Source organism: Mesoplodon bidens (genome assembly GCF_964165515.1).
Source record: "Mesoplodon bidens genome assembly, contig: HAP1_SCAFFOLD_398, whole genome shotgun sequence".
Taxonomy (NCBI): Eukaryota; Metazoa; Chordata; class Mammalia; order Artiodactyla; family Ziphiidae; genus Mesoplodon; species Mesoplodon bidens.
In genome coordinates this window covers 359,203-384,238 of record NW_027672143.1, presented here as the reverse complement: position 1 = coordinate 384,238, position 25,036 = coordinate 359,203, and the positions used below count along the sequence as shown (strand labels likewise).

The following is a 25,036-nucleotide window of genomic DNA, read 5'->3' as shown; positions in this document are numbered from 1 at the left end:
CTGCTTCAACTGCATCTTAGAAACAAAAAATACAAAATATTTGTTCAATAATAATTTAACATCATTAACATCTAATAAGAGACTGCCTGGTTGTTTTCAAATGATAAGTCATTTGCACTTAATTGATTTTTCCATCATGGATTATGATTTCTTATATATACCACATTCAGAGATATAACACAGATACTTTGAAATATTGAGTTTCAAATTAGGAACTCTCAATACTTTCCTTAAAATACAATTTAATATGGAATAAAAGTTTTAAAATTAAAACGTTATTAAATCATTAATAGTTATGCTTTTTCCCAGTGCCTCTGTCCTCAAAAATACCCTCCAATTATTTGTAGTTCTGTGATTGATGAAAGAAACAATGGGAAAGCAAGGTGAAAACTTTATAAGTTCTCTAAATGAAGTCATTATTCAACCATGAGGAATAGTAAATCCTGGTAAAGAGATCAATTACAAGTAGCTCTGTATGTTCACACAGAATTGTATGTTTCCAGTAATGAACTCATATCACCATTAGAAAGGTTGGATATAAATCACTGAGATTTGATCAAATAAAATCCAAGGAACACATTATTATTATTATTAATTTGCTTTAGGTGTGCAAATAATGATTTCAATTTGTTCCAAGACACAATCATGAGTTTAAAGGAAGTTACTTTTTTGCTCATTTTTACCTTTAAATTTGGAGGCTTTTCTAGAAGCAGTAGACAATACAGTCCCATACAAATGGCACTATATTCTCTGACAAGTGAATCTAAATGTCTATCAATGTTTATTTTCATCAGGATGAAAGTACCCACCTTTCACAAAGAAGCCATCTAATATTTTAATCTAATTATTCTGTTTTATTCGATTATATGAAGATAAAACACTATGTGCTAAAGAAATATATTCAATCTGATATTTCTGCAAGTTAATTTCCCCCAAGGTTAGTGAATCGCCTCCCATTGACTTTCAATAACCTATACTCAGGCAATCTCCTGCAGAAATCTTCTTAACTCACAAGCCTTGGATTCATGGAGTCAAGTCATGTCAAATCATTGAGGGCATTGTGATTGGAGCCTTATAGAATACTGCTTTCCTTCAAAAAATAAGCAATCTACTTTTTTCTTTTTCTTTCTTTTTTTACTTCAATCCAAAATATCTTTTTATAGGAAAGCTTAGAATATTTTCAGGGGATTGCATGATACAATAGCTTGGCAGTGAGAAAACAGCTTAGAGAACAGGACATAAGAGTGTGATATTTTTTATCTAGTGACCAATTGGGGAATTGATGGGGAACAGTACAGTGAGCTGATATCCATATAGTATGTTCACAATACTTTTTGTTGGATGTACAGTGTATAGCTAAGCACTGCTCTGCTTATATACATTTATAATATGGTCATACGCTTATTTTTAAGCCTACTGGATTTGGGTTTAGCCACTGCATAAATATTGGGCAATACAAGCCATAGTTTATTCAAATTACTTATTAAAAAGGAAAATGAAAGTGATGAAATATTACATGTTCTAACAATGATCCACAAAACTTTTGTTATCTTCTTAAATATTTAAAGTAGCCTACTATGAGAATCTATACTGAATTTTTCTCGGTTATGTTAAAATCTTGTAAATTCAGATATATTAGTTATGTTAATGTATAAAATTCATCCCCCTCTCAAATTAGCATATTACAATGACTCAAGGTATGCTTCTGATGGAGCAATGGTCTTCTTATAGTCATCCTTGAAATGGATTTTTGCTGTAACCTATTTATCTTAAAAGTGAAAGAAAAACTAAAAACAAAACATTGCTTCTCAGCCACTATAATTTCATTTTTACAAGTCACATCATTCTCATTTTTTCTGTTTTTCTTTTGCAAATTATTGGGAATAATTGTTGGGCTTCAGTGATTGTGGCACACGGGCTCAGTAGTTTTGGCACACGGGCTCAGTAGTTGTGACTCACGGGCTGTAGAGCATAGGCTCAGTAGTTGTGGCACACGGGCTTAGTTGCCCGTGGGATCTTAGTGGGATCTTCCCGGACCAGGGCTCGGACCCGTTTCCCCTGCATTGGCAGGCAGATTCTTAACCATTGCACCACCAGGGAAGCCCAAATTTGGCATACATTTTTTAAAACTAAAAATACTATTTTTAGTTTTAGAGATCACTTTTAATAGATTTAAATGAATTAGAGACAGTACAATAGTATTTAACAATGTTGCAGAAAATTGTTGCATTAAACTGCATTCGGATTCATTGATTAGGACAAGACTCTCAGTGTGACTCTAACAAGGGTCTTAGGAAAAGGAAAGGAATAGAGGTTGTTCCTTTTTCTCATTTCACTTCAGTTCACCTTCCTTCAGGGGAAGATACTGACGCAGTTTTCAAAAATGAAGGTCCATGTCATATATTACATTAATGAAATAAACAACATTTAAAAGTGGACAGACTCTCCCATTATCAGAGTCACTGACAGGTATTGAAATATTGTAGTAAACGTCATTCACTTGGAGAAAAAGCATAATGTAAACCAGCCTGTGTTTGCCTTCAGCATTTGTTAGATCAAACTGGAATAATGTCTTAGAAAATTTAAAATCTTTTAATGCATAGAAATGACCACAGAGGAACTATTTTTCTTGCCATGAAAGCTAAGCTGTCTGTTGCCTTGAGGCAAAGAAAATAATGAATTTGGAAAGTGACATTCATATTTTAAATATTGCCAGACTTGGTGATTTGGTGATTTGTTTTTTTTTTATTTGCTATGTTCTAGTGTAACTTGGAAGAAAGTGGAAATGAATACTGATTAGAAATTTAATCAAAGAGTAATGAAGGCTTTTTTGCTCTTTTTAAACCAATGTTATTACATTTTTTCCCAAAGTCCATGCCTCCTAACAAAAAAGTAATGAAATTAGGACTGCAATGCAAATTCACAAATGGCTATGGATTTGTAAATGTGCCTAAAATGTGCCAAGAGACTCTAATAAGATCACACTTCAAAATATATTTAGATTGTAAAATAGTTTGCAACCCAGAAGATTAAATGGTGAGCAAAAGTCAGTGATGTAATTCTAAGACCCAATGATTGAATTCATAGTTTTCTGTCTCTTCAACCTTCCCACTCTCCCTAACATTCAGCCTAGCGGCAGGCAGACAACAGACTAGTCACAATAGTATGTGTATTGACTATGATGAGAATGTTTCAGATGTTATAAGAACCATATAAGATGCACACTGAACCAACCCTTGTGGTTCACGGCAGTTATCCTAGAGAAAATTACATTTACGTCAGAGCCGTAACTTCTAACCTTAAATTCTTCCCCAAGGAAACCAGTCATCATTTGACTCTTTCTAATGTATAATCACATTTATTAAAATGAAACTTTGGTGTGTCAGAGTCTCAATAAATGCTTGGCAATGACGACGTTTCTTTTCTTCCAACAAATTTCAACGTATTTTATGCTGCTTTAGAAAACATTGCTTTTGTCAACTTAACACATTTACATAGTTTTAAAATCATGAATTATCACCATATGTACAATGAAAACTCTACCCCAAATACAAATAGCACTCTGCAAAAGCAATCACCTTAAATATTTTAGCCATTTCTTCACTTACCTATAAATTCTCAACATTACTTTTATCCTGCTCTGTCTTGATTATTCAGCTTCAGACACTATTGCTTTTTCTCCACAGAAGTTGAAAATTCAACACTCTTTACAACCCTCAGTTGACCACGAACATTCACATGTAAACAAAACACACTCTCCCACACAAACACACATATTCACAAAAGCATTTTCTTCCCTTATTTCCTTGGTATGGTTATATCACAATGTTGTCACTATTTATATTACAATGACAGAGATAAACTCTATACTAAAATTGCATTATTCACTGTATTATCATTTGTTACTCAGGATAATTTATTAAATATTAAGATTTGATTATTTGTTAATGTATCCATTACTAGTTCTTCCCAAACCAACCATTATATAAAACCTCTTTCAATATTATCACATACTTCTGGTAATCTCTCCAATTTTCATTTGTGGCTTTCAGAGACCTATGCCCCCTGGACTTTTGCCTTGGTACCATCTGCTCCACCATCACCCGAGATATTCCTCCATCTTTCTCAAGTGTTGACTACCTCTTGATGTTATCTCTTGTTTGGAGCTCACTTTCCAGGAACTTTTTGAGAAAGAATGAATAAAACGTACTTATTTTGATAACTTACATGTCGAAATATGTCTTTACTGTATATTCACATTAGTTAAAATCTTTCTGAGTTTATCACTCAAAGTTGCCAAGTGTTTTTCCTCAAGATTCCAAAGGCAGATCTTGTGTCCTACAATCTAATGTAGTGGCTTCAAAGCCATTCTGATTTCTGACCACTAGTATGTGACTAGCTTTTTCTCTCTGGAAACTCTTCTGAAATAGCATGTTCTCTGGTTGTTTCTTTTCATAGCTTCCTGTCCCTGTTTACGGAGGTAGCATTTTCTCTTGTCTCTGAAGGATATTAATTTTACCTTGATTCTCCTGCTCCTTTCATGACTTGTTCCCTTTAAATTGCTTTTCTTTCTCTTTGTTTGTTTCAGGATCCTCTTTCGTGTTGAAGACTCTGTTTTAACAAAATATGAAGATCTCTGGCTCTTATTAGATATTTTAGAATAGAGAAAAGATGAGTAGATGTTCTGTATTTATGGGCAGGAAACAGAGACCTTGGACTTAAGAGTAAAATGATCTAGCGAGGACCAGTTAATTGCATTGTTAACCCCTGTAGTAAATGATGCCTCATTCACCTGTGCAGGCGTCAAAGGCAGTGGTAGGAAGAGCAGAAGCCTGGCTCCCAGAGTCCTGAGATTGGCGTACAGGACAGAGGTCGTAACTCTGGCCATTCTATGTGTAGACATTGTTATTCCCTTCCTGTTTTCAGTATAACTTCTAAACTCTATTCTCAACTGTGCTCAATATCCTGGAGCCCCTCTGTCAATTTCTGCATAGAATTATCCTTCTGTCTCCCTACTGTAAATACCAGGGGGAGGTAGGGGAGTGGGGTCTAACTGACCCTAAATGTGTTTAAGCACCAAATTCTCAGTCCCACTCCTAACTTCTGGAATCCCTGACCTTTCCAGATTTCTACAATATGAATTAACTTGCTTTTTGTCAATTTGTTAATCTTCAGGGACCTAGGGTTTAGTTTTCACTATTCTGATAAGTATCCATCAAGTGTTCATTTAACCAATTTTTTCTTTTTTTTTTTTTTTAGCATTTCTCTTCCGCTGTTGCCTTCCCTCCATTTCTCTTTGCCTCCATAAGGTTGGATTCTTTTTCAACTTTATTACTTTCATTTTTTCTGAAAATTTAGGAAAAAATCATGGAGATAAACACATGTACTCAATTGTTACCTATTTATGGAATCTTTAGGTTGAATACATACATGTTGCATATACACATACCTACATACATACATCTGCTGATGGATTTCCTCACATAAAATATTCCAATGTTGAGTCAGTCTTAAGTCATTACACCATTACCTATTACAAATCAACAATAGTATTGTCCTCACACCAATGCAACATTCATCTTGTGTTTCCCCAGGGTTTGACTCAAAGTAAGTATTTGTTGAATATAGATGCCTGACTGACTGATACACCACAAAGAAGTCTTGAGTCATTGAATTTAAAAAATTTTTTTGGAATATAGTTGATTTACAATGTTGTGTTCATTTCAGGTGTACAGCAAAGTGATTCAGTTATACATATACATACATATACTCTTTTTTAGATTCTTTCCTCATATAGGACGTTACAGAGTATTGAGTAGAGTTCCCTATGCTATACAGCAGGTCCTTATTAGTTACCTATTTTATATATAATAGCATGTATATGTCAATCCCAATCTCCCAATTTATCCCTCCTCACTTACCCCCTAGTAACCATAAGTTTGTTTTCTACATCTGTAACTCTACTTCTGTTTTGTAGATAAGTTCATTTGTACCCGTTTTTTAGATTCCACATATAAGCAATATCATATGATATTTCTCTGTCTGACTTACCTCAGTCAGTGTGACAATCTCTAGATCCATCCATATTGCTGCAAATGGCATTATTTCGTTCTTTTTTATGGCTGAGTAATATTCCATTTTATACAGAGTCATTGAATTTTGTAGTTTGTGTCCTTATAATTATTATGCTGTGATTTTTTTTCAGTAGAACAAGATTGCTATAAACCAATTCAGCAGAGTCTATTAGAAGACAGACATTCTCTTGATACTGCATGTATTTATTTTTTTAATTTTTAAAACTAACTAGACTTTATTTATAGCATATAGAATTGTACTCATTTACAAAAACTGAATGTTTATATTTGTTATAAAAGATCTTCATTTTAACAAAATATCAGCATTTAACTCTATGTAAACACACTGTTGATTCAGACCTTAAGATGAAGTTTATAAGGAAATTTAAAATTGAATTATCATATAATCCAGCAACTTCACTTCTGGGGATATACCCAAAAGAACTGAAAGGAGGTACTCGAACAGATATTTATATACTCATGTTTCTAGCCACACTGTTCACAATAGCCAAAATGTAGAAACAACCCAACACATTTATTTTAAAATTTAGTTTTAACTTATTATTGTACATACACCAAACATTGTTCCAGGCACTGTGGCACTGTGCTCTACTTTCAAGCTCAGATGACTAAGGCTTTATACGAACTGGAAAGTTTCATTGCTTTCAGCAGAGCTGGCACATAGTTTGTTTGAAACCCTGATTATGTAGAGAGACACTGCTGCACTCTCTAGACTTCCTGGTACATTGCGTATCAAGTCCTGTCTGACATTTCACCCTGTATACGGTGGACCTATTGCTGAGAACTGTGCTGACCAGGCTGCTATGAGTCTCATGACTTTTTGCCCAGTTTAAGACTAGATTCAGGCTTGCCATAATCTATCACGGTGACCTCACCTGAGTTGCTTTGCCAAGTCTGGACATCGCTTCATGCCTACCCAGTAATAAGGTAGCGTCCTCCAAATCTTTCCCATGTGAGTTCATATGCCTGCTCAAGACAGAAAGTGCTTCATCTAGAATAATGGTAAGCTTTTCCCTGCTGGGCTTTAGAGTCGACATATCACTTCATTTCTTTCATACCCGGCTTTGTGTATCCTGCACACATGCCTTAAACAGCTGTAGTCATCTTTAGTCAGATTTTGTTTACTTAAATCCTTGATTAGATTTCTGTGGATTACAGTGATATACAGAGGGCAAAACTTTGTCTTTCTAGCAAAGCAACTACTATTTTTTGCAAGAAATTCTAAACTTTGGTATGAAAAATCAAATTTATATGAGGTATTTCTTTTCCTTTTAACTTTAAATTTTAATTTTTCCTGAAGAAATAGCATCAGCTCTCAATATATTCTGAAAGGCAATACAAAGGTAAAGTAAATGGAATTTGGAGTCAGCCTGAATATAACAGAATCCTAATTCTTCCTCTAACTGATGCTGTAACATTATTCAGGTTATTCCATATTCCATGAGCTTCTGCTTTCCCACCTGGCAAATAGAGATAATCATAGTAACTATCCCTTAGGGATTTTCAAAGTATTACATATATTAATATATATAAAGCATGTATAAGACGTCCAACACATATTACACATTATAGAAGTATTTGTTGTCTTTATTTTTCAGGGTCCCTGCATTTGGAATGAGAGCAATTTTTATTAATATCTAGAAATTTTAATTGAATATCTAAAACATATCATTTACCAATGGAAGGAACCAACCTGTATAAAGTCAAAGTTCATTTAACTACATCTCTGACAAATGAATTTCTATCCAGCTCTTCAAATATGGCACAGGAATTCCATTTTATCCAACTCCTGATAAATTATGGTACAGTTTGATTTGTTGGAAAATTCTCTTATGCTGACATAAATGTGTTTCACTGTAATTTCCCCTCAATAACTGCTATCAACATTTAATTATAGATAGAGGGAGAAAGTACATACATTACCTCCCATCCATGAGTGTCTCAAGCCCAAAAGAGTAGCTGTCTTTTGACACACTGGATGCACCGTATCCTTAAATTAGCAGGATTTGGTTCCTCTAGTTGGCAATAGAAAATTTTTCATCAATATAATGATATTTATCCTTTAACCAGCATGCTTCATATATTTTTCTAGACCAACCAGAAAAGTGTTCAGAGTATCATCCCATGCATGTTTCACCATTTTAATTCACAGGAAGCTGTGGTCAAAGGTCCTGTTGAAACGAAAATATCAGCCTTATTTTCAGCCTCCCATAATCTATCAGGCCAATGAGGCCATCGAAGAAGTGATCAATAACAGACATAGCTGTATTTAAAATCAAGTTCTGAATCAGTAAACGTATGGGCCACTTAAAGTAGAGGAATGTCTCAAGCAAAATCATCACACATTGTGATCACACAGGTAAAAATTCCTTTGGAAATCAAGAACAGATTGTGAGGGAAGGCGAGAAACAATGGTCCTATGAGAATTTACCCAAACCAGGTCCTTTATTACCTCAAAGAACCCATCTCATTTTATGTCTGATTAGGTCAATGTAAATTATGTTGCTATGAATTAACTGCAAAGAAAATCATTACTAAAGGAGACTAAAGACTTTCCTATTACCAGAACAGAATGCTTCAACTGAAGGGTATCTTAACACCATGCTTCTGAGAGCAAAGCTAATTTCCTTTGATTTACCCAATGACTCCTGCGCCACTGATAATATTGTGGGGTTTTTGTTTTATATATTATTGTTGCTCGAGACTTTCTTTTCTTAGATAAAGATGATTTAAAGGGCCCCAAAAGGCTTAAAGTGGAAAGTCAAGTCACATTTCATTTTGTTTTATAATTAGGCATTCAAAAACCAAACAGTTCTAATTAAAATTGAGGAAATAAATGCAAAAATTGTCAAACTCATCATTGCAACTATCGTTTACTTATTTCATTGTCTAAATTAGTTCCATTAAAACTTGGTCATCTCAGGGGATTATAAATAAACACTAAGTTATATGTTTATGTTTTACAAGGTCATAGCTCTGGCTCCATCTCAAAACATTTGGACATCATCCATTTACCAATTTGCAAACTGCTGTATAGTAATTCAGTAGGCATTTGAGTTTTTTTTAAGAGTTTTTAACTTTAAAACTCTAACCATGGGCTTCCCTGGTGGCGCAGTGGTTGAGAGCCTGCCTGCCAATGCAGGGGACACGGGTTCGTGCCCCGGACAGGGAGGATCCCACATGCCGCGGAGAGGCTCGGCCCGCGAGCCATGGCCTCTGAGCCTGCGTGTCCGGAGCCTGTGCTCCGCAACGGGAGAGGCCACAACTGTGAGAGGCCCACGTACCACAAAAAAAAAAAAAAAAAAAAAAAAAAAAAAACCTCTAACCATGGCTAATTTGAGTGCACGCATCTAACTGTGAAAACAACTCCAATAAAGATGTAAAAAAAAAAAAAAAAAAAGTCACATAAATTTCTACCAGGCAAGGAATGTATGGGTTACTCCAATTTTTATATCACCATCAGTATTTCATATCATTCATTAATATTCACTAATCTGGTGAAGAGATGATTTAATTTGCAATTCTGGATCAACACTGAAGTTAACATTTTCGATAAACATATGAGAAAATGCACATAACCTCTATCTCCTACCATATACAAAAAATCAATCCCAGAGGAATATAGATCAGAATGTAGAGGTGTAATAATAAACCTTCTATTAGACAATGTAAGGAAACATTTTCATGGCCTTGGGCTAGGCAAAGCGTTCTTTAAAAGGAAACAATTGAATTAATGGTAAAGAAATTATTGATTGATTACTAAGTTAAAATTAAGAATTCATGTTGATCAAAAAAATTAAAAACTGAAAATGCAAGCCACAAAATGGAAGGAGATATTTGCAGCAAATTTAGCTGACAGAAGACTTTTATTTGGACTATATAAAGAATTAGTCTAAAATAATAAGGAAAAGGCAGATGCCTTGATAGAAAAGAAAGGACATGAAAATCAAATAGAGATTTCTTTTGCAAGCTATCCAAATGCCTAATAAATATATGAAAATGCTAAACTTCATTAGTCAGTCATCAGGGAAATGCAAATTAATACAATGGTGAGCTACTCCTATAAGTTCACCAGAAAGGCTAAATTAAAAAGAACAATGCAAGATATTCCTGAGATGTGGGACAGTCAGAAACCTTATGCATTGCTACTGAGAGTAGATATTTACAAAACCACTTTAGAAGACTATGCAGTTATCCAATTAATTTAAACATACACATCTGTGATCCAGCAATTCACTCTTAGATTTATGCAAAATAGAAGTGTTTATGTAAAAAACAACAAATGATATAGTATATATGTATTATATAATATATATATATATATATTCATTTTACATTATTTTCATAGTACTTTATATTATTTTTAATAGCCCAAAGTAGCAAACAATACAAATGTCCATCAACACTAATGTGAATAAATGAATGGGATTATTAATAAAATACTACAGCCATGCACAAGAAAATAGACTTCAAAAACATAAATTGGAGCAAAAACAGGCACAAAAAATGCATATTTTATTATTTGAATTATATAAATTTCAAAAATAGATATATTATGGTGGGTTAAAAGTCAGAGCAATGTTTACTTTGGGGAATAAGTAAAAAGCTCATAAGTTAACGGGGGCATGAGATTTGATTTTAAGTTTCTGGGAATATTCTATTTCTTGACCTGGTGGTATTTACATGGTTATGCTCTGTGTGTAAAAGTGTATTTAACTGTATACTCATGATTCATGCACTTTTTCTTTATGTAAATTATATTTCAATGATATATTTGAAAATTACAAATGCTGTCTAGGTAGATGGTTTTAAGAATATATCTTAAATTTTCAGAGAGCAATTGTATGTAAGTCCAATTTTTTTTTAAAGACAATTTTTTCTAGCCTCTTAAATTGTTTTGTGTCCTGGAACATGAGAAATATCAGTTTTACATTTTATAGACAGTTCATTAGAAATTACTATGTGCACTATAAGTGAATGAGAAGTGTAGAACATCATTGTATTTGTGAAATACCACCTGGTGGCTAGCCCTATAGGCATCTCACATGACACAATCATATTTTATATTTTGGGAAGGATACAGAAGAGCTCAAATAGATAACAGAAATGGTTTCCCAATGAATACCTGACTGACTGAATCCATTAATCTGTCCCAAAATGTGGTTTTGAATATCACATTAAGTTGTAAGTTATTACTCCTATAAAACTATTTATAAGTTGCTAGAACACCAAAACTACTGGTGAGTAACAGATCAGGATGTAATAATTTACTTACAAATTTAAAAAATATTTTCTGTGCTATCATGCCTGCTGATACAGCATCTTCCATCTTAGCAAATTGTTTGGTAAAACATCTTCTAAGGATCTGAAATAAATTCTAAATATCATTGAAAAAAACGGCAAAATAGAATTGAGCCAGGAAATTGCCCTTCAAAAAGAAAGATCAGGGGGCTTCCCTGGTGGCGCAGTGGTTGCGAGTCCGCCTGCCGATGCAGGGGACACGGGTTCATGCCCCGGTCCGGGAAAATCCCACATGCCGCGGAGCGGCTGGGCCCGTGAGCCATGGCCGCTGAGCCTGCGCGTCCGGAGCCTGTGCTCCGCAACGGGAGAGGCCACAACAATGAGAGGTCACCGTACCGCAAAAAAAAAAAAAAAAAAAAAAGAAAGATCAGATTTAACGTTAGGATACTTAAAGTTCTTGTTAAATGTTAAAGCAGTCATTATCATATAACTCTGGATGCAATATGAAATGTAGGTAATAATTACCTGGTCACTGAATAATGCCATAGGCCTTGTATGAGTAGCAGCAGGAAAGCAAGGGGATGGGCCTGAGGTCAGTGTGTCACTTACCAGCTGTGTTGCCTTGAGACCATTTAGCCTATCAAAAAAAAAAAAAAGGAATAATATTGAACTCTAAGGTGTTTGATAAACATGCTTTAGAATTGTTGCTTTCTTTCTCTATGGCACTGTCACAAACAGGTAAAAATCTACGTGGCTTGATTAAAGATGTCTAATAAATGTTTTTGAAATGTTCCTACATTTTTATTAACTAATAGTTTAAAATATGGTTATGTGTTTGATCCTTGAGTTATAATCAGAAATGCTCTTTTTTATCTCTGGTTACTCCAATGACATGTATTATTCTGTGCAAATAATACATGTTCCACACAAATGACACATTTTATTTTATTTTTTTACTTCCCCAATTTTCTTATTATTACTTTGGTTTAAGGGTATGTTGTCCAAATATATCTCCCTGCATAAATGATAATTTTTATGATCCAATTATTGTTCCCAAATATGATAACTGGTTTCAAATTTATTCATCCATAGAGACTTATTTTTACTACAAGTACATTAATCAGTATAATGAATGCAGGTGAGCAAAACTGTAAATATGCTAAAGAAAATGCGAGGAAAATGCATAATTAATTATCTTATTATACAGTTTTAACTATTTTATCTTTTTTATGTATTAACGAAGAATAACAATGAATGGAAAACCTCCTGGAAGGAAATATGAATTTCACTATATTTATTCCTTCAGTAAAACATGTGTAGTGAATACCTACTTTGTGCCAGTAACGGTAATCTATTAAGTAGGAATGTAAAAGGAACTAAAGATAAGAATCTCTGTTTTAACAGAACTTAACATTTGTGTGAAGGAGAGAGAGGATAAATGAGTAACCAAATGAATCCATGTTCAGAGAGTGATAAATGTCATCAAGAAAATGAAACTGATGTGAATGACTGAAGATGGTGATACCAAGCAGGACCCTCTGGGGCTCCTGAGCACAGATTTAAAATTATTTTGTACTTAATTTATACAACTTTTGTTATATTTATATTTAAGCATTTAATAATTTTAAGGCTACTGAAAGTGATATATTTTATGATTTTATTTTTAATTGCCTGTTGCTTATATAGAGAAATACAATTGATTTTGTGTATATTGCTCTTATATTCCACAACACTGCTAAACTCATTTTTAAGATCTAGTAGGATTTTTGTACTTTCTATAGGATTTTCTATATAAATGACTATGTTACTTGCAAAAAAAGACAGATTTACTTCTTACTTTCAAATTTAGACGTATTTTATTGAACTTACATATATACTGTATTTTATGGTAAATTATGTTGGTTTTTCAAATGTTAAACTGATTTTGAACTACTGTGATAAACCTCGAAGGACCATATATTAAGCTTTTGATATATTTTTACTATGATTTGCTAAGATTTTGCTTTACAATTACATCTATGAACATGAAAAAAAAAAGAAGAAGAAGGAAACTGTTTTCAATACTGAGGTCAGAAAATGACATTTAATGTGACCTCACTTTTACTTAACCAGAGCAATTCCAGGGGAAACGAGGGGTGGAAATCCAATTGGGGTGAATTGACCAGAGAACAGGTGGTGAGGAATAGAGTCAATATGTATAGAGTATACTTCCTAAATTGCTCACTGTGAGGGGACTTCCCTGGTGGTCCAGTGGTTAAGACTCCAAGCTTCCACTGCAGGGGGCGCAGGACCCTGTGTATCATGTGGTGTGGCCAAAATCAATCAATCAATCAAAAAATAAAATGCTCACTGTGAAAGGGAGGAAAAAAATAGGGTGAGAAACATGAGCAAAGGTAGATTCAAGGTATTTATAACTGCCTTTTTGTTTCATCTTTTTTAAGGAGAGATATTCCTTTTGTTTTCTTGATAATGAAAATGATCTAGTACAATAGGAGATATTTAGAATTCTGATTGGAGATATTTCAGGAATGAATTCTCTAAGGGGCCTAGAGGGTATGAGAATTAGAGAAAAATTGGAGAAGTTGTACAAAACTTTGACAGGAACAGGAAATACAATTTTCCTCGTAAGAGGCTTGAAGGCAGGAAATACTAGAGGCTGATAGTGTGGTATTGCAGATATGAAGTATTTTAGGCGTCTTGCTTAGATGAATTTTTAAAAATGAATTATGAGGTAAATCTCAGAGGAGAAGCAGAGAATTGAATTATTCCAAGTTTATAAAGAGGAAAGAACTATTCTCATTAGGTAGGAACAAAAATTTCCTAGAAAAATGTAGAAGGACTAAAAGTGACATGTTTTATTTATTTATTTGATTTTTTAATACCCCAACCGTATTCGAAGTATTTAACAATAAGCATTCAGGATTTCTGGAATTCTTAGAAATCAAAGGAATACTTCAGCATATAAAATAATGACTAACCTAAGATTTTGAAGTGAATTTACTTCTTTTTAAATATAGATATAAAGACTTAGACTGAGTTTGTCTAACAGCGATACTTAAAATGAGACATTTAAAATTTCTTCTAAAATTAATTAGAGACGTTTTAATTCAGCAATTTTCTCCCCTATGAAAGGAACAATGTGATTTTGTCTCTTTCTGGGTTAGTTTCATGCCTGAGATTGTTGAACTATTCCTTTAGCCCTACTGCATCTGCCTCCACGACAGGCATGTGCTCCCAGAGATTTTATCTATTTTAATCTAATATTTTGTCTTTTGCATGTACTTTAATTTTGAAAATATATAAATAGGTCTAATACTAAACTTTCCTCTTTCTTGCTTTTCAATACCTCCTACTCTGTTTTTCTAATACAAATCTGCCTAATCTGTGTTCTAAGCTTTGCACATAATGATGTTAATCACATAATGATTTTAATCACAGTGAATTGGAAATAAGTTCAATGAACTAGGAGTAAATGATAAAGTAAATCATGGAGGAATGCAATCTCTTGTAGTCATTGAAATAAAACAGTATTTTTGAAGAGCTCCAAAAACCGGAGATTTTTGTTACAATGCTAGATGAAAAAGCATGACACAAATTACATTGAAGTACTGTTTAATATTTCCTATTTTGCTCCAAAAAACTTAAGCTAGCTTACCAAATCTCATATTATTGAACACAGCAAAAATATATTAAACTTGGGAAATGATTAAAAAGGAAAAATTATTAGGGAAAATAAAGTGAAACATTAGCCAATTTTACTTCCAAAAATCTGTCAAAAGATGTTATATACATTTGCTGTATTTGGACACATAATTTACCCTAAGCATCCTCAAAAACAGGTATGCCTAATAAAAACCAAGTTCAGTTACCTAATTTAGAGCATCTGCTAGAGAAAGCAAACCAGCTGCTGCAGGGAAAGCCAGCTGAACTTGACACGTCACCTGCTAGACATTTCTGTGCTGTCTCAGACTCTTTTATCACTTGTCGTGCAAATTTAGTTCTCTTCAGTAGGAAGGGAGATGAAACGGAAGAGAAAAGTGTAACCAGCTTTCTGAAAAACACTATTGTCATAAATATACAACTGAAAAGAGACGAATTATTCTCTGGTTCATCAAGAGACAGTCCCAAAGATCTCGACTCATTTATTTGTATTCAAATGAAAATTACCTCTGCTGCTGCTGCTGGTGATGATGGTGATTAACTACTGTCTCCACAATATTGTTTAAACAGAAAGTACAAGCCACTGATATGTTGACCTACAATCATACTCTCACTAAATGAACTATAGTGACCTTGACATGGGAAGGATGCAGGTACAGCCCACAATTCCATGACCCCAAACCCTTGGGACCAGACATATATATTTTTTTAATTTTGGTAAGTAATACAACATATAAATTACGTGCTATGTTACACTTCATAAACAAACCTATTAATATTTCTGCAAGGAAACAAGTGGATAGTCTCACTTGGTTGGTTGAAAAAAGACTACAAATAACATAATAGCGTCACAGTTTAAAGCATGATTTGCTACCAAATAAATTTAAAAATTCTACAAACAAACTTAGTTTTTGCCATTTTTACTTTTTATTTAGGAACAGTAGGTATGGGGTCTTGACCTGAGCGTTCTGTGTAGGGTTGTTGTGAAAGTTAAGTGTGGGGTTTTAAGTCATTTGATTGACACTTGCTATGTGCTCATATACATTACGTATTTTGTCTGAGTTTCTGGCAGGCCCCAGGTCCCACCCAGCTTGCTATTTTTATTGCAAACAGGGAATGTAGAATATATATACATGTACATGCAGCTGTTTTTCTATCTATTATTCATCTATCAGCTATCTACATACATACATAAAATATAAACATTTGATAGAATCTATTCTTTCTCTCTCTCTCTCTCTGTCTTTCTGCGTGTTTTAGATACCTTTAGAAACTCTACTTCAAAAATAACTGTTGATACTCTATTTGCGACACATTAGATTTCCCAACTCCCTATGATAGCATTTATTTCTTACTATTTTAACTTATTCACAAGATTTCCAACTGATCTGCACTAAAAACATAACTATAACTCTAAACAGTCACCATTATCAACCTCAAATAGTGCTCCTCATATTTTTATTAAAACTGATTTGACCTGATTCATTATACACATCAACTGAAGATTTATACACAGTTGAAGATCCACTGATAATGCTGAGTTTTTGTTGTGCTCCCCTGTCTGTGGTGAGAAATCTAATTGCATGTGTTTCTGCCTTGCTTAAGTCATTATTATTCTTGATAAATCCACAACAGTATGTACCAAGGTATATTTGCCAAGGAATAATGAGTCTTCTTTCACTATAATAGAACCCACTCCATTAAGGAAAATGCGCATTAGTAATGTGTTTTTTTGTGCCTTGAGTGAGGACTACATTATGAATCATTATTTCATTTTAGAGCAGATGATGTATGAAAAAATTCCAGGAAAACTTCAAGCCATCATCATTTGGGCTAATCCAAGTGATTCTAAAAAAGCATGTTAACATCACAATTTTACATGTAATGGACCAAGAAGAGAGAAATCTTGTTTCTCATTTGCAAGCCTGCTGTGATCAGCCCCCTACAGTCCCAGGAACTGAGGAAAATTGGCCAGAAATATTCTTTGGAAGGGGGTGAAGTGAAGTTTGCTGTCACCAAGGACATTGCCTCATACAGGGCAATTATTATGAATGGCACTTGCAAAAATGAGCTCTGGTGCCACTAGCATAGATGGAGCTTTAGACCGACTAGATAATTTGTTTAGTGCACTTACTCTTACATAGTTTTAGAAAACAAACATATCTGAAAAATCATATGAATACAGCTGTCTCTAAATGTCATTGAAATCATTTTTAAATGATTTTATAAGTAATGCTAATTTTTTTTTTCTGTTTTCGAAAACATTGCAATGTTGAGTAAATTGCGATTTACTCACCTGAGCTTCACACAACCCTAGGAAGTAAGCACAATGTATATCACTGTATTACTGTGGAGGAAAGAGAGTGTGGACAAATGAAATACCTTGCTTAATATCTCAAGCCAGGATTAAAATTCTAAAGGTCATGATTATAACTACTAAGCAATAGGTATACTTGTTCATCTCGAAAAAAAGAATCAGATTTAAAAGTATGGAGCAGACCTTAAGCTAGAGACACTTTTTGATATTAAGGCAAAAGTCTGGGATTGTGGAATGGAGATCAAATCAGAGTTTTAAAATAAATCAGTAAATCAAGTCATTACCTTTTTTAATCTTAATATTACACATATTACCTGATTTTTTTACTTCTTTTTATGTTTTCTACTCTTCCCAAAACCAATTTGGGCAAAAGAAATAGTGGAATAAGATAGACAGGAATAAGTAAGGGTTATGCTAAATTATAACACTACCTGAGTCAGCTTCCACTTCCAGCCCATATGGATGAACAGAGAACAGGTTTAACTAGTTGATAGTGCTAGAAAGTGAATAAGTAGTTGCCTGAGGGGAGAAAGGGCACAGGAAGGGGAGAAATAAATTTCAAAAGCGTATGAGGAAGCTCTTGGAGGTGATGATGTATTCAGACTCTTGATTGTGCTGATACTTTCACAGATGTAAAAGGGAAGAACTTAAGGCATAACTTTGAGAGTTATCTTCATATAACTGGCATTTGACATATTGAAAGTGGATGGGATAACCAAGAAGCTGTGAGTTTTGGAATTTTCATCTCCCTGGATATTGAAATCACTAAGAGTTATAGAAGCAGAAATTATGAGAATTAGACATCTAATCAAGAATTATAGTCATAGAATGAGAAGCCAGCTTGGGTATCTGAAAACGTCTGCAATATGAAGAGATACAGGATGGTTTACTCTGATGACAGAAGATGCAGACCTGAATGTTTTAAGGAAGAATAGAATAAGGAGGTTCTAGAAGTAGCATTGGGGAGCGAAGCACAGAGATTCAGAAACTAACAATTTAAAATCAATGAAGTGCACAGAAAAGGCACAGGTATATGAGCAGAGAAGTGCAGCGGGTACTGCAGAGTCATTGGATTTTACTGCATTTTTGCAGAAAGTTTTGTAGATTAAGATAGTTGAAGATTGTATTTGAGTAGCTTGGCTGTAACTTGTATTCCTTTAGACTCTATGTACCTGAAATTTACTCTCAGATTATGTCTGTTTTTCTTATTTTGAGGAAATAAAATTTTAACCCTACAGTTATGAAAAATCATTTTTCCAATATAAAAAGTTAACAGAACCCCGGGCAATAGTTAGTGTGTTGATTACTAATAGCCACAGAGAATTTAGATTACATTAGAGTTAACATCTGCATCAATCAAAGTTTGGTTAGCCAGAAGCAATAATATCTACTACTATACTGAAAAGTACTGGTTTCTGGTTCACTACTGTATTGTAAAGAGAGTAAATAAAGAACAAGAGAAGACATCACATTTTAATCCCACTAAGCCAAGTTGACAGTTTTATTGATTAAAGATCAAGAATTACCTATTTAGTAATATTTTCTAAATGACTATGTATTTTAGTCATTTAGTCTACAGAGCACAAATGCAACTGAAACCAAAGTATTAGTTGAACTAGAAAAATGAAAGTGAGCTCCACAGATAGCACATGAAAAAAATGTGAAAATAATTCATTCCAATGACTGATTCCTAATATTTGAAACTTCCACCAATAACTAGCCCAAAATGCACACATAGAAATATATGTGTTACTTTTATACATAATTAGCAACACCATAACATTATATAGACAAAGGATGAATATTTGTCTTATTACATAAGTGTCACACTATTGAATGAATGCTAGTATGATAACAGTTTCCACCTTAGGGCTCTTGTAGCTGGGATGTTATTCGCCAGTCTCTGGGCATGATGGGTTTCTTCTTGTCTTTCACCCTAGTTGTATGTCTATTACCTTAGTACAAATACTACTTATGTGAGTTACAGAGATTATTCAAACCATATAATAAATTCCATCATCAAATACCAGGATTCAAATTGATTCTTAAATTATAAGCATTGAAGGGATTTTCTTTGTCTTCTGTATAATTTTCCTTTCTGTCACAAAGTGCAGCAATACCAATATTTAGAGGCCTCCCCTGGATCTAATGGTTAGCTGTAGATGGTCTACTTCGTGGATCATTTTGGCAGTATCTTAATTCCATTCAGATTTTCCTCTCCAACCTAGCACCATTTTGAACTTCCTCTGACATTCCTTTAATTGTTTTTTGTCAAAGAATTTGCTGACAAGTTCTGAAATAAATTTTTATTATCCTGAGAAAAAGTTGATTACAAACGTAAGCCACTGCCATAAATAAACCAAACATTTTACCAGCTCAAGTTTCAATAAAATGTCTATTTTCTTATTCTCCTTTTAATTTGTTTCATGATTGCTAATGCTTAATCTAAACAAATCAATTTAGAGAATGTTCCAATAATGTTACCCGCTGATCTTAACTCTAAAATAAGCCAGAAATACAATGTTTCTGGTATGGAAGTATGAGATAGGAAAATACATTAAAATATTCCTTTGACTTAATGAGGATTTTTATGTGGAACTACATGTTGTTGATTGTTGTTTATTAAGTGTTAATGCAGAAATAACTTATATTTCTTTAAATTCAGGTGAATGCGGTAGAAAAAGGTAATATTTTATTTGCTTCGCTTCTGAGAATGCTTTACATGTGAATTTAGTGTATTTAGATAATTTCTAAGTTAAAGAGCCAATGAACGTGCTACTTCCAAGTAAAACTACAAAGATCACTTTGGATGGGTAATTTTAAGTATTCACTTTGCTTCAAAAATTGCGAGTAATAACTTAAAAATCAGACTCTCAAAACATAGGATGTCACAGGCAGGCGGCATTCCACATTCAGTGTTGTGTAGAAAAAGAAATGCTAGCCTGACAGAAAGGAAATGCTATGAGGTCACTATAAGAAAGAAAGAAAAATAAGGATGCATTGTTTAAAAGAATGAAAAAGTTACAAAAGTTCAATGTTTCATATATTTAGAAATCATATTCCAAAACCTATTTTTATTTTGGTATTTTTATTGCAGTCTTCCATTGCAAATAGGTAGATCATTAGAAGAATATAAAGCTAGGTCAGAATGAAAGATGGATTATGTTTATAGATTCAATTTTGAGCTGAGCTACATAGTATTGAAGATGAAAGAATAATGATTACTAATTTCAGCATATCACTTTAGAGTTAAGAGACCTTCTTAAGCGGTCTTATTTGACATTCAAAATGACCTTGTCTGATGGTCATTGATTTCATCCTCCTTTTACTAATGAAAAATTTGGAAGAAATATTGAGTAAATCATCTGAAATCATGCAGCCAATGATTACTAGAGTTTGGACTTGATACCAGGTCTCCTGAATTTGGACCCAAGGACTGTCATATATGCAGTGGAGAGAACGACCACTAGAGATATGAAAGTCTAAATAAATACCACTGCAGTTTTCAATGTTATGTATTCAAATTATGAGTGAAGTCTAGATTTTGTTGTTGTTCTTGCTTGGTGTTTTTTGTTTGTTTGTTTCTTGTCTATTCCAGTGGCAGGATCTCTTGCAATATATATAGTTTGGCCGCCATGATTCTTGTAGCATTCAGAAGGCAGCCTTACTGTTACTAATAATTTCACTGTAATTATACAAATTACAATTTCTCTGTGTTTACACTCTGATTTGAAAACAATTAGGAGGCAGTTAAATGATGTTTCGGTACCTGTAAAATTTAAGGGCCACTCTTTCGGGTTCTGCACCCAATTTTACCATGGGGAGGGGAGCTTCCCCCATACCACCAAGCAATTCTCCAGACACTAGCTGGGCATTCTACAATTCAATTCAGTTCAACTCAATTCATACACCATTTACCTGATCTACCCAGAGACAGCATCAGATTCCATAAGTTAAGAGGTCAGCCCTACCAGACTGCCCCACCCCACATACCTGAGACACCAGGCACAAGCCCAGGTGTCACCTGTGCTTCTGACTGACTGACTGTAGATCAGAGTTTCCCACAACCTCCTCCTTGGGTTCTATTATTTGCTAGAGTGGTTCACAGAACTCAGGAAACACATTTATTCACCAGATTACCAGTTTTTTAATAAAAAGATATAACTCAGGAACTGCCAGATATGTAGGGCAAGGCATGGGGAAAGGGTGGGAGCTTCCCTTCGCTCTGAGAGCACCATTCTCCCCAAACCTTCACACGTTCACCAGCCCAGAAGCTCTCCCACACCCAGTCCTTCTGGATGTTCGTGGAGGCTTCATGACTTAGGCAAGATTGAATAACTCATTGGCCATTGGTGACTTCAATTTCTAGCCCCTCTCCCTTCTCTAGATGTCCTGGGGTGGGACTGAATGCTCCAACCCTCTAACCACAATGTTGGTTCTCCTGACAACCAGCCCCCATCCTTAGGTGCTTCCAAATGTCACCCAGTTGTGTTAACATAAACCCAGTTGTGGCACAAAAGAGCTTGTTATGAATAACAAGACGCTTTATGGCTCTGAAGAGTTTTTTAGGAATTGAGGACAAAAGACTAAATATTATCACAAAAATGCTACCATTGTTCTTATTTATCAAGAAATTCCTCTTACGATGAGCAAATGAGCGCGAGCGAGGGCATGAAATTTAAATTCCACTCAGGGGAGAAAGTGCTGTGCTTCGAGCCTGACCCCACCAAGGCGCGAGTGCTGTACGATGCCAAGATTGTCGATGTTATTGTTGGGAAAGACGAAAAAGGCAGAAAGATCCCAGAATATCTGATCCATTTTAATGGTTGGAACAGAAGCTGGGATAGATGGGCAGCTGAAGATCATGTCCTTCGTGACACCGATGAAAATCGGAGATTACAGCGTAAATTGGCAAGGAAAGCTGTAGCTCGCCTGAGAAGCACAGGAAGAAAGAAGAAGCGCTGCAGGTTGCCTGGTGTGGATTCTGTCTTAAAAAGCCTCCCTGCTGAAGAAAAAGATGAAAATGTTGAAAACTCAATAAGCAGTTCTTCTGATGACAGTAGTGAAGAAAAGGATGAAGAAATAAGTGAAGAAAGTGATATTGAAGAAAAGACTGAAGTGAAGGAGGAACCAGAGCTGCATGCAAAAAAGGAAATGGAAGAAAGAACAATAACTATAGAAATCCCTGAAGTTCTGAAGAAGAAGCTTGAGGACGATTGTTACTATATCAACAGGAGGAAACGGTTAGTGAAACTTCCGTGCCAGACCAACATCATAACTATTTTGGAATCATACGTGAAGCATTTTGCTATCAATACAGCCTTTTCAGCCAATGATAGGCCTCGTCACCATCACGCTATGCCACATGCCAACATGAATGTGCATTATATCCCAGCAGAAAAGAACGTTGACCTTTGTAAGGAGATGGTGGATGGATTAAGAATAACCTTTGATTACACTCTCCCATTGGTTTTGCTCTATCCATATGAACAAGTTCAGTATAAAAAGGTGACTTCGTCCAAATTTTTTCTTCCGATTAAGGAAAGTACCACAAACACTAATAGGAACCCAGAGGAGCTCTCTCCAAGCCCACCTTTGTTGAATCCATCCACACCACAGTCCACAGAGAGTCAGCCCACCACAGGCGAGCCAGCCACCCCCAAAAGGCGCAAAGCCGAGCCGGAAGCCTTGCAGTCTCTGCGGCGGTCCACACGCCACTCGGCCAATTGCGACCGGCTGTCGGAGAGCAGCGCCTCGCCCCAGCCCAAGCGCCGGCAGCAGGACGCGTCTGCCAGCATGCCCAAGCTGTTCCTGCACCTGGAAAAGAAGACACCCGTTCATAGCAGATCATCCTCACCCGTTCCTCTGACCCCTAGCAAGGAAGGGAGTGCGGTGTTTGCTGGCTTTGAAGGCAGAAGAACTAATGAAATAAATGAGGTCCTCTCCTGGAAACCTGTACCCGACAGTTACCCCCCAGGTGACCAGCCACCTCCACCCTCTTACATTTATGGGGCGCAACACTTGCTGCGATTGTTCGTGAAACTTCCAGAAATCCTTGGAAAGATGTCCTTTTCTGAGAAGAATCTGAAGGCTTTACTGAAGCACTTTGATCTCTTTCTGAGGTTTTTAGCAGAATACCATGATGACTTTTTCCCAGAGTCTGCCTATGTTGCTGCCTGTGAGGCGCACTACAGCACGAAGAACCCCAGGGCGATTTATTAAGGTTTTGATGGTTCTGGAAGAACAGCTTCTCTATCTAGCTTTGCACTCTCGGTTCCCGATAAAGAACTAGGGAGTTGGTGGGCCTTCCTTAGAGCGAATGCGACACCCGCCTTGGGGGGGTGTGGCAGAGGCGGGCCCATTTGTTTGAGTTGCTTACCTACCGTAGTTATTTCTGTTAAGGATTACTTCCTAGGTACCTGAACGGCCTCCAACATGTGACCCTTGCCACGGTACATGTCATCTGTGACGGCGGGAAAAGAGCAGCTGTGTTCACAGTGAAATGTTCACGAAAGTGTGCGTAGGTTGGGCTGTTTCAGTAGACGGAGTTACTTTTTAGCAATAACCACATTTTTAAACTATTTGTTAGCATTAAACAAAATTGTTTTGCAAACCGTTTTCATTCTTGTGATGAGGCTGAGCAACAAAACATTAGTTTTACTTGGAAACCGAAAAGTAGTCCCAGAATATTTTAGAGGGGGTTGATATTGATGGCAAAAAGAAAATTTGCAGCTATACATTTGCTTGTTACAGTTCCTTTTCTATAAAACCTTATTTTTGGTGATCTAAATAAAGCATTGCCTGAAAAAAAAAAAAAAGAAATTCCTCTTGTCCCATTATCTCTACGTGGCATGACAAACATTTGTTTACCAAGCATTGGTTCTTCCCATCTCCCTATAAATTGTCTTCCTCCCCTTTGGAATCCCAGACCCCTACCTCTTCTCCTTAGCTCAGCATGGCACACAAGCCTTAACTGCCTGTCTTGAATCCTCTCAATTCTATGTGAGGCTCCATATACACAAAATTTCATTTTTTTCTCCTGTTAATGTCTTATGTCAACTTAATTAGTAGACCAGGCAAAAGAACCTACAAGAATAGAGGAAAAATGTTTCCTCTTCAACAGTACTAATATCAATTTTTTAGTTATGGACATTGTACTATAGTTTTATAAGTGGTTATCACTAGCCGAAGTTTGGTAAATGTTACAATGTAATCGATGTAGTACTTTTGGAACTTGCCATAATTACATAATTATTTCAAAATACAAAATTGAAAAAAAATTCTCAAATGTAAAACAATGTTTCTTCTTATGAGGTAGCCTTTTTACATAGTACAAAAGCCTGCTAAAATGATGTAATCTGAAATATAACAAATACATCAGCTTAGATAATTATAAAATCCAAACATTATGTAGAAAATAAGATATATATTTTAAAATTTCTTAAGTATTCTTTTATCCATGGATGAATAAAATATTTATTCAAAAGTTAAGTCTGAAATAGAATCATTTATTCAGTCTTTCTTCAATGAACATTAGTTGAAAGCTCACTAAGTGCTTAGAGTTTATTGGATAACCATTGCTTGGATTGCTTTTTGGAATGATGAAATAGCTATATACGAAAACTATGGCAGGGGAATTAGCAAAATGGGGTACTGGGAGGAGTAGCCCTAAAATTTCACTATAAGTAACTATCATAGAGGCCAAATGAAACCTGAACTACTA

The 25,036-nt window shown here is 35.0% G+C and overlaps 1 protein-coding gene across 1 annotated transcript; it reads left to right on the top strand.

Annotated features, from left to right (window-relative positions):
• The first annotated feature begins 21,962 nt into the window (after positions 1 to 21,962).
• On the top strand, positions 21,963 to 24,298 carry LOC308610550 (MSL complex subunit 3-like). Its single transcript, XM_081259642.1, has 2 exons — positions 21,963 to 23,536; positions 23,716 to 24,298. Exon 1 carries the CDS (start codon positions 21,967 to 21,969, stop codon positions 23,533 to 23,535), a length of 1,569 nt encoding a protein of 522 aa, XP_081115768.1. The 5' UTR covers positions 21,963 to 21,966; the 3' UTR covers position 23,536; positions 23,716 to 24,298.
• The last annotated feature ends 738 nt before the right edge of the window (positions 24,299 to 25,036 follow it).

Coding starts and splice junctions, on each gene's coding strand:
- LOC308610550 (XM_081259642.1), top strand. CDS start 21,967: ATGAGCGCGAGCGAGGGCATGAAATTTAAATTCCACTCAGGGGAGAAA.